The sequence below is a fragment of the Populus euphratica genome, unplaced genomic scaffold (genome assembly GCF_000495115.2).
Source record: "Populus euphratica unplaced genomic scaffold, PopEup_1.0 scaffold16.1, whole genome shotgun sequence".
Taxonomy (NCBI): domain Eukaryota; kingdom Viridiplantae; phylum Streptophyta; class Magnoliopsida; order Malpighiales; family Salicaceae; genus Populus; species Populus euphratica.
In genome coordinates, this window is record NW_011499882.1 from 968,079 (window position 1) to 982,418 (window position 14,340).

Here is a 14,340-nt window from a genome sequence, read left to right on the forward strand (position 1 = left end):
TCTGCCGCGGCGGCTCTAGCCCTTAAAGGCCCTGATACACCACTAAATTTCCCTGAATCGATTCTTTCCTACCCAATACCAGCCTCAGCATCCTCTAGTGATATAAGGGCTGCAGCTGCTAGTGCAGCATCAAGCAGGTCGCCGAGACCTGAAGCTGGGCCAAATCCTGAATTGGACCAGCTTGAAACAGAAGGCACATCATCCAGCACTACCACTGCCGACATTCAATCAGGACAGGAATTCATCGACGAGGAAGAACTTTTGAACCTGCCCAATTTGCTAGTTGACATGGCAGGAGGAATGCTCGTAAGTCCACCAAGAATAAACACGCCATCTTCTGATGATTCACCAGGGAATTCCGATGCAGAAAACCTATGGTCCTACCGCTAATACCCAGCCAGGCAGCTACATACCCAGCCTCATTTCTCCACGGAAATTTTTCATGGTACTAGCTGTCTGCTTCTCGGTTTTGGTAAAAACAAGAGGGTTAGGTCACTCGGTGGACCAATGGATGGCTCTTATTCAAGATTTTAGCATTGAAGTGGTTTATAGGTAAAGGTAAAACAAGTAGGTGGATTAACTTTGCAGCGACAGTGGTTAGCTTTGAAGTTGTCAGCCAGAGCCAGAGCCAGAGCACATCTCTCTCCTTCCATATAAATGTTTTGTCTTGATTAGACTTCTGAGAGAGATCTTTTCCCTTGTAGTTTCATAACTGTCCCTATCATGTATTTGATATTTTATGATACGAACAGCCTCTCCTTCCAAGTTTTTTCTCCCATTTTTCTCTCTTCATTTTCTCTCGCCTTTTCAAACAAGGGAAAGTTCCATTCACCTTGAATTTTCATTTCGCCTCATTTTCTTCCCTTCCAATTACATTGTAAGAAGTTCAAGTCTCTCACTTTGATTCCTAGGGTGTCCGACAATGCGAAAAGAATTTTAATAAAAATAAATTCAAACTAAGAAACATTAATTTAATAGTTTTTTATTTATTTTAACATTTTTGATATAAACTATACTGAATTAAAAAATTAAAAAAACTTCAATTTGATATTTTTTTTAATCCATACTGTATTATGAAAAAAAATTCTAATCTTATTATTAACAAGCAGGATCTTAATAAATTAAGCAATCCTTGATGATAATGCAACTCACGGAAGAGATTACTAGTATATAAAGACGGAGACTCTCAGCCAGCATCTTTTGAGCTTCAAAAATTCATGTCTAGAGGACCCATGTAATGAAACATGAATGGTTTCAGTGAAAAGTTATTTAATCATGTTGATCAATGATTAAAGCATCCTGGCTTGACCAGTCAAGGTCTTTGACATGAACGTTAGCAAATCATGACCAAACTTTGAATTTGTGCAACGCCCATATGGATCATTGTTTTGAAATTCTTGCAATATAATTCCACTTGGGATGATATTAATTATGAAAAAAAAAAATTGCAATGTACCAACTTGTGAGATCTAGAATTTAAATAACAAATAACTTTCTCTAAAAAATATGGACAATTTTAAAATACTAACAAGGTTTCATAAAAGTTTTGAAAACATAACATATGTTATAAAAATATTACAGAAATAATAAAGTTTCAAGACAATTATTGTTGAGAATATATAGTAGTTGAACACAATTGTTATTGGGAATATAGTTGTTCAAAAAATCATCCTTTTCAATTCAATTAACATGCATAAAAAAATCAACCTAAAATTTTATAAAATCCAATTTCAATAATTGAGATTGGTAAAAAAAAAAAGATTATTAAAAACACATAAAGCTTCATTTTCTATTACGCTCTTTCTCGTAAAAGTATTTTAGACTTAAAATTTAGATATGTAAAGTCTCAATACTAGTTTTTTTATTTTTATCTAACACGCACAATTTCAAATATAAATTTTTTGCACTTAAAACTTAAAATTTACACATATTTAATATTATCTTATAATTAATTAGTTAGAACATGAATACTAAGATTTAAACTTATAACTATATATTTGATCATTGAAATTTGATATCATTTCAAAAAGTTATAACAACCTAAAAACTAAAAATTTAAGTTAATGGTTAGGAAAAGCCTCAATTTTATATTTTTTTTTACAATAATAACATAATATGATTGGACTGAAAAGATGAACTCTAGCCATAAAAAAAAAAATGGTAAAGAAAATATGTCGCTGTGATTAAAACAGGAAAAAAGATAAAGTAAAAAAATGATTAGATTCTATATATGCTCTCACTTCAAGAAGAAATTAAGAGCTATATATATATGACTTCGCAAAATTCTATACGTCGATATATTTACGTAATTATTATGGACTTTTCCACGGTCAATTTTGATCTCATTACTTCATAAAACAATCGTAGATCAATCTTATGAGTTCCATCAAAATCGATCGAACTGGTTCCAAACTACTTGAAGTGCTTCCACCATGCGAAGAAAATACATCCTGTAAATTTGACAATAAGGTAAGTTGCCCTAAGTCGGCCATGAAAGTAGTATCCATGAAGTTTCGGAAGATATAAACAGATTAATGTAGGCGCATGCATGAACAAATTATACATTTAGTGGGATTAGTCTTCTAAAAATTCCAGTTAGATGATTAAAATAATATAGTTTTTTTGAATTATTTAACAACCCTTTTATCACCTAATTAATTAGATTCGAGAAGAATTAATTGTTTGATAGGAACGACCGACGCATGGAAAATTGAAGCAACCTAGGAGAATATGACATTTAAACTAACCATGTCCATACTATGAGCGATCTGTCATTATTTCACGTTTGAATCATACACCAATTTCTTACCTAGTAATCGAAGAATCATATCCTCTGACAATGTAGTAAGGTTTCAATTTTGAACTGACATCCATGGTTGAATTTTTCTGGTCCTGCTTTGTATCTTGTCAGCTGAGCTAACAAACAAATTGAAAGTTCTGGTCCTGTTTTTTTGTTTTTTTGTTTTTTTTCCTTCTGTGTAGATGTAAATATATAGATGTTCAATAGTCGGCATAATTAGATCTGTTGAAGCTAGCTAGGTAATCCACAAAAATGGCTGCATGAAACTATATATATATATATATTGGTATTCGAGCCTCGTGAAAACATATAAAGATCCCATTGTGTAATTCAAATCAAGGTAAAGGAAAAGCAATTGAATTAACTGCTCGAATATTATTTAAAAAAAATCTTCAATTGTAATATAAAATTATTCTTAGAATCTTGTATGGTAATTTAAATTATTAGATGAGATTTTAAGATATAATTTATATTATTTTTTAATATAAATAAATATAAAAATATACATGAAGTTGGTTGAAGAAAGTAATGTAATCTTAGCATTGTTAAAAAATAATTTAAATTATATATCTTAATCTTATTTAATAATTTAATTTTTTTAATTAAAATAATTATGTGATTTGATATCTAAACTTTGATAACTAAATGATTATGAATTTAAATTTTATCACCCTTATAATAAATATTTTAATTTATTATAATATTATTAACAAATATCAAAATGAAAGTTTTAAATATAGCTTTAAAGGGAATTAATGTTTTGAGCCAGGTCAACCACAGCCATCCGATCTACCCCTAAAGTTTTACTTACTAATACAACCATCCATCTCATGTTATGAATACAATGAATCCCATTACATTAGTTGAACGTAATATTTATTTTTAAATTAAGATTTAGATTTTAATTAAAAGATTATATGTAATATCCTATTATTCCTTACATAACAAATCATAATAAATCAAATACCTTTATTGAATTATAATTTTTCTAAACTAAAATTGAAACCTTCATGTTTTTTATTCATTAATTCCTTTCACATAATTTATGATTTACGCTCAATAAAATCAATATCTTTCCAAAGACAATTATATATCCATCAAGGCAAGCCTTGAAATGTCTTCTTCTTCTTCTTCATCTTTCTTCCACAGAGAAGAAAAGGAGGAGTTGGTGTTGCAGTAGCAATAATGCTGCGGCCCTGTAAAGTAAAATGATTGCGATTCCATTCTAAAAGAGGAAGATCATGATGGGAAAAGGGATGGTCCACGAAGATTAGCAGCAAGTTAATCTTATGGACACCACCAACCCCAAAAATCAATATCTTAAGAAGATTCTGGGGGTACAAGTTATCAAAGATTATATTAGTCTTGCGGCAATGGATTGGTTCAGTTCACCTGGTTTTACACTGTTCAGAATGCGGCTAGAAGAAGGGGGGGAAATGAAAATTAAGTATTTTATATTCTAAGTTTTGATATACCTTTTAAAGTGTTTTTAAAATTATTCTTTCAATATGATTTTTTTAGGTGTTTTTAATTGTTTTTGAAATATTAATATTAAGAACTTTAAAAGATATGAAAAGAAAATTTATTTTAATTAAGAAATATTTATTAAAAAAAAAACACAAATGTGCTTGTAGTCTCCCCTGTTGAAATTGTAAAATTCACTTGCTTTATAGTGCTTTCTCTCTCTCTCACTCTCTTTCATTAAAAAGAAAACCATAAGTCACGGCCGACGTCAAGAAGAAACGTGGTTCCACCTATGCCTCTTGAAATAGACAGCCGAGGTTACAATCATAGATCTCGTACGTATGAATATGGATTGAATATTATTTTATAAAATTTATTTTTTTATTTTTTCAATTTTTTTAATATGTTAATATTAAAAATATTATTTTTTAATAATTATTATTTTAATACATTTCAAAACCATTTAAAAAATAATTACTACAATACTTTCATATATCTTTTATTTTATATTTGTCTAGAATCTGAATCATGCTGGTTAATTAATCTTTAAATCACTAGATCAATCAAAATTAATTTTAAAATTATTTTATTTTTTATTAAAAAATTAAAAAAATAAAATAACATGTTAAAAATAAAAATAAAAATAATTATATAAACTAAATGTAAATACTAAATTACAAAAACTGGAAAGAAGATGAAATACTAAAATAATTACAAAAATTAAATAAAAATATCAAATTACAGAAGATAAAGGAAAAACAAAATATCACTCTAAATATCAAATAATAATTGGATCTGTGAAGCTATGTTCAGGATTAAATTTTATTTTATAAAACTATTTCTGATATTATTTTAAAATAATTAAAATCAAACATAAAAAAAAATAAAATTCTAAATTATCTATTTATTATAAGTATTTAGTCACCTAAATATAAATAAAATATATATAAATTAAATTAAAAATATTATTTTATTTTTAATAAATAAAATTATATTATTTAACATATATATATATATATATATATATATATATATATATTAGAGAGAGATTTTTAAACACACACTAAATGCAATTTCAGAGCACGTATACGAACGAAAATTATTGGCTCAACAATTATTTTTCAGAAATGAAATGGCCACTTCTGCTGAAGAGTCCCTACATGGAAGATTCTGGACCACCCTATTGACCCCATGGTCCTCAATCTATACAAGGGGTAAGAAAAAAAAAATCAATCTTTTAAACCACTAGTGTTGTTCTTGGATGTCAATGATACAAGCAATAACATTTCTATATTTAATAAATTCTAAAATATTTTGGTTGGAATATAGGTGGGTCTGACGAGGATCCTAACATATAGTGAGACTAAACAAAAATCATGAATATATTTCAATCATCAGATTTATTATTAGATTCTGTTGTACAATCACAATTTAGTCACTCATGATTTTTTTTTTTTAATTTATCTCCCCAAAATCTTTATTGTGCACAAAAAAAAAAAGAAGAAGGTTATTGAGTAGCTAGAACGTGCACAAATATGAGCCCCATTTCTTCTCCATGCCTGACGTACAGAGTCGCAGAAAAACTACAAGGGACCCAATCAAAGAGTCACAATCGGGTCCAATTTTCAAGGTCCAAAATTAACTGGCCCCATGATCTTCCAGGTGGTCACCATTGTGGCCCACTCTGACGCCTTCTCCCAGCAACTTGAGGTTTGAATCCTAAGAAAATGGGGGGAGGATGATGAAGATAGCAGAAGAAGAAGAGCCCGATGCACTGAAAATCCATACATAGGCAATGATGAACAGATGAGATAGATGCACTCAATTGCCTCGTCATTCTCATCAGCTTTGTTTCCCACGTTAGCACAATTAGGAAAATATTAACCAAACTAGCACAGAATATGAGGCGTGCATGTAATATATGCATGTTCAGTGATTGTGTGTATACTATATATGCACAAGCACTGGTCACCCATGTAGTACATGCACGACTTTCCAGTTAATTATTTCAAAACTAGTTTTTTTTTCTTTCTTTTTTCTCTCCTCTTATTTCTTTTTTTCTCTGTCTTCTCTCTCTCTCCTTCCAATATCGTTCTTAGCTCAAGTCACTTGATCTCTCTCTTCACTGTAAAATAAAAACCTTATCGACAAACCTCGCATTTCATTCACTCTCTCCATTGTTGGTTCTTTATCGAGCCATCCACTTTTAGCAACTACCGGTTCCTCACTATCATCACCATAACCACCACATATAAGAGCCCTATTTCACCTTCCCTTTTAATTAATTAATATATTATTTTGGTTGGCTAATTTGGTGGATTTGCTAGGGTTAGGGTTTAGTTTGGGGTTGTTATTAGTTTTTCCTAAACTATCTAAAATTTGAGATTAATTAAATATAAAATTAATTAAATGTATAAATTTTCTTACTTAAAAAAATTGATGAATTATATTGTGTTAATTATGTTATTGTGAGGGTTTTAGGGTTTAGTTTTTTTTTTTTCATAAGTTTTGAATCTTTAAAGGTGACTTGAATAATTACTATATTGATAAATCAACATTGTATTTTGTTATGAATTTCATAAAAAGATGTCTTTTATAGTGAAAATATTATGTTATTATAGTGGTAAAATAATTGATAACTATAATGGTATCTCTTATTATGAAGAAAGAACCGAGTTATATAACTTGAGATTAAACAGTTCATTTTATAAACTTTGAAAAATTAATATGTCAAGAAATTAGGTATAATATATATAAATCTAATGTTGATATTACTTGAAGGATGTTAGGTGGGAGCCATTTGAATTGTTATGCCATTATTAGTCATATGAGTTTTAATAGAGTGATTGAGTTGATCATTATAGATAGGTTGCAAATATTAAAGTTTTACTTAAATAGAAAAAGTAAGCAAGGAAACTCTTTAATTTTGAAGATTACTTAGGTCTCAAGCTACATTCAAAGGACCACGTAGTGATCACATGCAATAAGTTCATCTAGGATAATTGGTGATGTAATGAAATTAACATCGGTTTGAGAAATAATACATATGAAAGTTCAGTTAGGTATGGTAATGACTTCATATTATTATGATGAATCTAAACCAAATTATGAGAAAAATGACTATAATTTCAATAATGTAATTAAAGAAGATGACCAAGGTAAGCCAATAAGGCAGACAACGGGATCTTTTATTCTTGAATTTGAGGATGTTAATGGGTTTACTCAAACGATAAGTTTTTGTTGTGATTTGAGTTGTAGAAATTTAGGCTTTTAAGTATTAAGTTGAAAGTTGGATGAATATTTTGAACCAAGACTGATTTAAATAATTCAGTTATGTGGTGGCATGTAAAGAATTCACTATAACACAAATTACGATGCTTAACCGCAACTTATATACAGTTACACAGTAAGCATGAACTATCATGTCAATGGTATTTGTGTAAGAGATGTTATAAGAATTCTGAGTCATTTTATATCTCAGAATGAAAGAGCCTTACACATCTATAATTCAATGATTATGCAAGCCCATCGTTAGATTGATGAAAGCTTTTGTTGCTAATATGATGTTGACCATTTTCAAAGCTAAAATAAGTATTAAAATTAAAATCAATCGAGCTATTATCCATAAAGATTTTTTTATATGAAATAAATATTAAAATATATTTTTTTTATTTTGAATAGGAAGATGATTCTCGATTATAGCTTAGTAATAATAATTATAAATACATTATATTAAAATTTCTATAAAACTTTTTCTAAATAACTATTTGTCATTTTAGTTGGGTTAGGAAGAGGTTTAGACATTTTACACAAAATCTCACCTTGTTCATTAGTACTATTAGATGAGTTGGGTTTACATGAGCCTCACCAAGTGTGCATGAACTCAATTATTTATTTATTTTTATCTAATTTTATTTTTTGAATGCATCATTTTGGATTGTATCAACACATACCTAATGATATTGACACAATTAATTATCTGCATGTTATTAATCATCAGGGTAAAATGGATAATGATTAGTTGGTGGTTCATATATAACATGTCAATCTTTGGCTATTGAAGAGAGATCACATGCTTAAATAGTGATATCCTTCTAATGAGTTAGATCTCTACATATTTTATTACATAAACATAAAAAAAAATGATTCATAACACCGTTATGAAAGCATGTTATAAGACATTCATGTGACACTCAGCGCCAGCTGCATATAATCTAGATAATTATGATCCTTATGCTCCAAGATATAATATATTAGTATCTATGGATTAGTTTGTTTATAACATGTAAGAAAATTCTTATTTATATCTTATAAATGATAATATATTATTTTCTCATTTATGGATTAAATTATATTTGGACTAACCAAGTCAATTTAATCATGTCGAGACAACTCCTACATGATTTAATTTTAAATCCGAGTTAGATAAAAAGTTGAGTCAAGAAATTTTTTTTGTCAATCTCATTATTTTTTTCTTGATTTTTTCCTTAATTTTTTTTTTATTATTCAATTGGGTTATGTTTAAACAAACCAAGTCGACTAAATCATGTCAAAGAAACTCTCATATGATTAAGTTTTAAACTTAAGCTAAGTAAGAAATTGAGCTAAAAAGTTTTTTATATCAATTTCATCCTCAAATCTTTTATACTAATTAATCGGGTTGTTTTTATAATGACTAAGTCAATTAAGTTATATTAAGTCAATTCTCAAATGATTTAATTTTAAATCCAAACTAATTAAAAAGTTAAATTATATGGTTAAAAGGTTGACATATTAGATAGGATTTAACAAAAAAAAAAAAAAATTTTATCCACCCCGTAATATAGCGCTAGCCTATAAACTAGTCATATAATTTTCAAATACATGCTTTTTTCTTAAAAGTTATTAAACTTGTTGCAATTTATAACCTAATTAAATATTTTAAATAATGAGTTTGATAAATTTATTTTAATAATTTAAATTAATATTATTTAATTTTTTCAAATTAAAATAATATTATTTAAAAAATAATCAAATTATATTTTGATTATTAATTAATCCACCAAACTGACTAAGTCTTGAGTCAACTTTTGAAATAGAAGTGTATTAAAAATTCATTTAAAAATATAATTTAATCATGTTTTTTTTTAAATTCTTGAATTTTTAAAAAAGTTTTAGATTAATATTTTTTAATTTTTTTAATATATTAATATTAAAAAATATATAATTTTTACACAAAAAAAATCTTAAAAAAAAAAGTCCTGTCTTTCTACTAACATAACATGCAACCGTGTACAACAACAAGAGCAAGCTGTAAATGCGGGACCGCTGTGAATGCGGGACCACGTGTACATAAAACGTACGCGTTTCCGCGGGAAAACCACCGGCTCTCTGGCAGTTGGATCGTAGAAAACTAACCGTGTTTGTGGGAGTTGGGTGACGTCATTTTGAAAGGTACCCGTCCTTCTCTGCCCATCTGCCACCTCATCACATGCCTCGCCATCGTTTTCATAGCCTTCCGTCCCAACTCTCTTTCCTTGTGAGCTTTCCACGATACTTCTTCAATTGCTCGTCAATAATAATGATTTTTCAAGGCTTAATTTCATTCATATTTAATTTTAATACACATTTGTGTCTAATTTCTATATCATATCATGAGGTTTAGAAATACGGGTTGCAAGCCAAGTTTATTCTTTTTTAAACAAACTCTTATTTAAATAAAAATTTCATTAAACTAGAAAGTGATCTCATTGATTTACTAATTACAATTAGATTAATTAAAAAAAATTAATTTTGTTGAGAAATACCGCATGCAACTATAGCCGCAATGCAATACCAAACCCCAAACGGGTATTATTTAGATCCATTTGTTTAGCTTTAGCTTTTATATTTATGGTATGAAAAATATAGTTAGGTGTTTAATAAAATATCAAAATGTATTTTATATTATGAAACTCATTAAAAAATTATGTTTGAAACTCAGTATTTATAAAATAGTTTTTATATTTTTTTAATTAAGTTTTGTAAAATTCTATTTGTTTTTATATTTTAAAAGTATTTTTTAAATTTAATTTTTTTTACTTTAAATTATTTTTTTATATTTTCAAATTATTTTAATGCACTAATATCAAAAATAATTTTTAAAAAAATATATATTTTAATATATTTCTAAATAAAAAGGACTTTTAAAAAAATAACTACAACTAAATATTTTATACATATTTTTTACTATAAATAAATTTTAATTATAATTTTTATTAAACATATAACTAAATTCAATTAAGTATAAGTAACTATATATTTTTTAAACTTGCTTTTTAATTATAACTGCACAAACTACTTTGAAAACAAATGCACTCCCAACACCTTCGACTACGACAGCCTAGAGGCTTTAAACACCCACTAGCAGGGAAACATCTTGGAAGGTCAAAATCACACGTGTCACTCCAAAAATCCAACTGATCTCGAAGCCGGATACAGTTGGCACTTATCCACTTAGCAAGCAAAGCAAAACTCAGTCCTACTTAACTAGATTCTGCCACTGCATCATCAAATCAAATCAATCCATCAGTTTCAAATATCTTGTTAAATACTTACCAAAATCTATGTGCAATCCGTGGGGGCCTTAGCTGGCTTCTCTCCAAATGCGTGTGAAATGCACAGCTTATACTGCGTCATTACAATAACATATATAACATAGTCCCCACCTTAAAAAAGAAGCAAACAAGTTAGCAGTTCGAGCTAGCAGACTTCAGTTCTACTCTGTTTTTTTTTTCCTTACTTAAGAGTAAATATTCAAGATAAGAAACAAGAACCCTCTAAGGTTTAGGGATCGTTATGGATTTTTTCAGCCATTATTCTGATCCAAGTCCATTTGGGGCAACAGATTTGTGGTATGAGAATAATGGTATTAATCAAGAACAGTGTTCTCATTCTCCTGTTCTTTCAGATAGTAGTACTAGTAGTAATGTTACTACAAGAGTTCAACCATCCCCAAATTTTTCTGATGAGGAAGTAATGCTAGCTTCGAGGAATCCGAAGAAGAGGGCAGGGAGAAAGAAGTTCAGGGAAACAAGGCATCCGGTGTATAGAGGGGTAAGGAGGAGGAATTCAGGTAAGTGGGTTTGTGAAGTTAGAGAGCCCAATAAGAAATCAAGAATTTGGTTAGGGACTTTCCCTACTGCTGAAATGGCTGCTAGGGCACATGATGTTGCTGCTTTGGCATTGAGGGGTAGGTCTGCTTGCTTGAATTTTGCGGATTCTGCTTGGAGGTTGCCGGTTCCGGCTTCTAGTGAAGCTAAGGACATTCAGAAGGCTGCAGCTGAGGCAGCTGGGGGTTTTCGGCCGGAGGGGTGTGTGGGAGGTGAGTTGATGAGGACGGTAGATGAGGGGGAGAAGGCGGCGGATACTGCCGCGGAGGCGGGGGAGGAGGTGTTTTATATGGATGAAGAGGCTATTTTTGGAATGCCAGGGTTGTTGGCTAATATGGCTGAAGGGATGTTATTGCCACCACCTCATTGTGGTGGAGGGGATGGTTGGGATAACGTGGAAAATATTGACGCTGATATGTCATTATGGAGTTTTTCTATATAATTTTGGGTTAGTGACAGAGTAACTAAGATAAGAGTCGATGTTGTCTGTACTTATATTTTTTACTAGTACAGATACAATTGAATATTGTGGCGGTTTTGGTTTTCTGGGTTAGAATGGATTGTGTGGAAGAAATCTGCCGGAGAGAGTGAAAATTGTAGAAGCTACAGGATTTAGGGTTACTGTTAACGGGTGTCAAAGAAATCACAATCGCATCATGTAATAATGGCTAAGCCATGATCTATTACTGTAATAGTGAATAAACAAATTAAATGCGAGAGAGTTCTGCTTTTAAGCCTCAGCCTCACCTTATGCTTCTAGCCCAGTTTTCTGTTTGCTTGTCCCAGGTCATTTCTCGGCCTTTTAGACTGCTCATAATTCAGCAACAAATGCTTAGCACACAAAATATTCTTATCTACACTTAATGCACCATTCGTGTCTCTTTCTAGACCTCCTGCTCCTGCCACATCCAGAACGCTCCTTGCAGCGACAGACCCAACTGGAGGAAGATTCCAACTGATTTACTTCTCTACTTTAGTGCTAGAAGCTACTCCCTCCTGTCAAGTCATCTGTTCAATTGACTTTCTCGACAAATGTCCCACACCACATGTTGCAGCTCTCCTTCTTTCTCCACATAAACTACACTATTTCATAGTCCTCTACAACTGCTTCCTTAAAATTCCCATCAGTCACATCGAAGTTTAAACAATCCATCACAAAGAAGTCAGGATCGTTTGTGTGTGGGAAGCAGGAAGCTCCAAACCTGTTTAGCAGTGGCGCCGTCCTGCATAGGATGAAGATAGTCTTTGCTAGTTGTTTCATTGAATTTTTCCTGTTGAACCATTGGTAGCATGTATTTGACCATTTGGTATAACACTAAAAATGCTAGATGATGAAGAAGAAAGCAAATCATGTTTATCAATGCAACGATAAACATGATCAAACCCCAGCTGCAGAACCATATTCAACCTTCTAAAAGAATTACAAGGTTCCAGTCTTCTATTTAGCCCGCCACACAGGCCACAAACATATTCGAGGAATCACTAGTGCTTTTTTTTTTGTGAACCGGATTGCTGGTACTTCAGAAGTATCCTCTGCAATTAGTCTTAACAAACGCAGTTCCATGTTCAAGCTAGAAAGCTACAATTCACAGAAGCACTATACCTCGATCAAATTCAAGTGAAAACTAGACATCATGGGATTCATCTTCCAGCAAAAGTTTCACAAACCACAATTACAAAGCTAAACAATCTCGCACTCCTCACTTTTAAAGAGAGGATAAATATAATTTCCACATAACATTCGCCCTTTTGCTCATTGATTGTACTCAAACAAAAAGATTTCACAATATGAAATGAAGTCAGTAACCCATAATTCATGAAGATGGAGTTACCTTAACCTGCAAACAAACAAAGACCAACAAAAACAAACAAATAGCTAGCACGAGGAAGATTAAACAAAAGTGAAAACACCAAATTATTTGGTATCAATAATTGTGATATTCAACAATCAGACAACAAAAGTACTTGGCTCCTATATTCTCTTGAGACAGTAAACAAGCACGAATCAGACATCAATTTACTAGCTGCTAAAGCTATGATCTCACTTCTCGAATGATTCCCTCTTCAGGATCCAACAAATCTGGATCACTCAGAGTGCTTCGATGCTTTTTCTATTGCTCTTGCTGCTGCTGTTGCTCAGCGTTCATCATCTGCTCCATGTCCTTTAGTCTAGTCCTCACCACACTTGTAACCAAAACTGCAACAACAACAACAACAAAAATAAATACATACATTCAAGCTTGGCATTACAGAAAATGGGTTTTTTCTCGGTGATCTTACTGGCGGCGGTGCCAATGGTCCATGCCCAAAGGATCTTCAAGCCTGGACTCGTCTCTCTCGTCATTTTAGAAGAAGAAATGCTGCTGCTTCTTTTTTTTTTTCCGTGAGTAATGGTATGCTATGGGTTGGGTACTGGAAAGGAGTTAGCTGGGCTTGACATGGGTTCAAGTACTTACCTGTTTAGTTACTGAAATTAGAGTTAAAAACTTCAACGTCTTGCAGTTGCTGGAAGACCATTACTTATTTTACTTTTTTAGAAAATTATCAAATTAATATCTTTTTAGTATTTTATATAAATTTTGATTGGTTGATGTTCAAAAAAAATTAAAATAAATCATTTAAATAAAATATATTTTAAAAAGTATAATACACAAAAACCATTGAGATAGTACCCACCAATAATGACGCTTCAACCTCAATTTTTTGGCTAGCTACTACCGTCTACTTTTGCTTGGAAAGTTTTGTATCTGACAATTTTACTGTTTTCCCCCCAAGCGTTTATTTTGGCATTGTATATGAAAAGTATTTTTAAAAAAATTAAATTTTTTTATTTTTTATTAATATATTTATGTTTTTAACTTATTTTAATTTAGTGATGTTAAAAATAATTTTTTAAAAATAAAAAAATATTATTAGAATACTTTTCTAAATAAAAAAACACTTAAA

General features: G+C 30.5%; 2 protein-coding genes across 2 annotated transcripts; both read left to right on the plus strand.

Moving 5' to 3' along the window:
- LOC105129707 (ethylene-responsive transcription factor ERF026-like) lies at window positions 1–908 on the plus strand (the record flags this gene model as incomplete). The annotated part of the gene is made up of 1 exon (XM_011031892.1): window positions 1–908. A coding segment is annotated over one exon (390 nt), but the record flags the coding sequence as incomplete, so codon positions are not given.
- Window positions 909–10,952: 10,044 nt separating this feature from the next.
- LOC105129607 (dehydration-responsive element-binding protein 1A) lies at window positions 10,953–13,579 on the plus strand. The gene has a single exon (XM_011031734.1). It carries the CDS (start codon window positions 11,081–11,083, stop codon window positions 11,834–11,836), a length of 756 nt encoding a protein of 251 aa, XP_011030036.1. The 5' UTR covers window positions 10,953–11,080; the 3' UTR covers window positions 11,837–13,579.
- The last annotated feature ends 761 nt before the right edge of the window (window positions 13,580–14,340 follow it).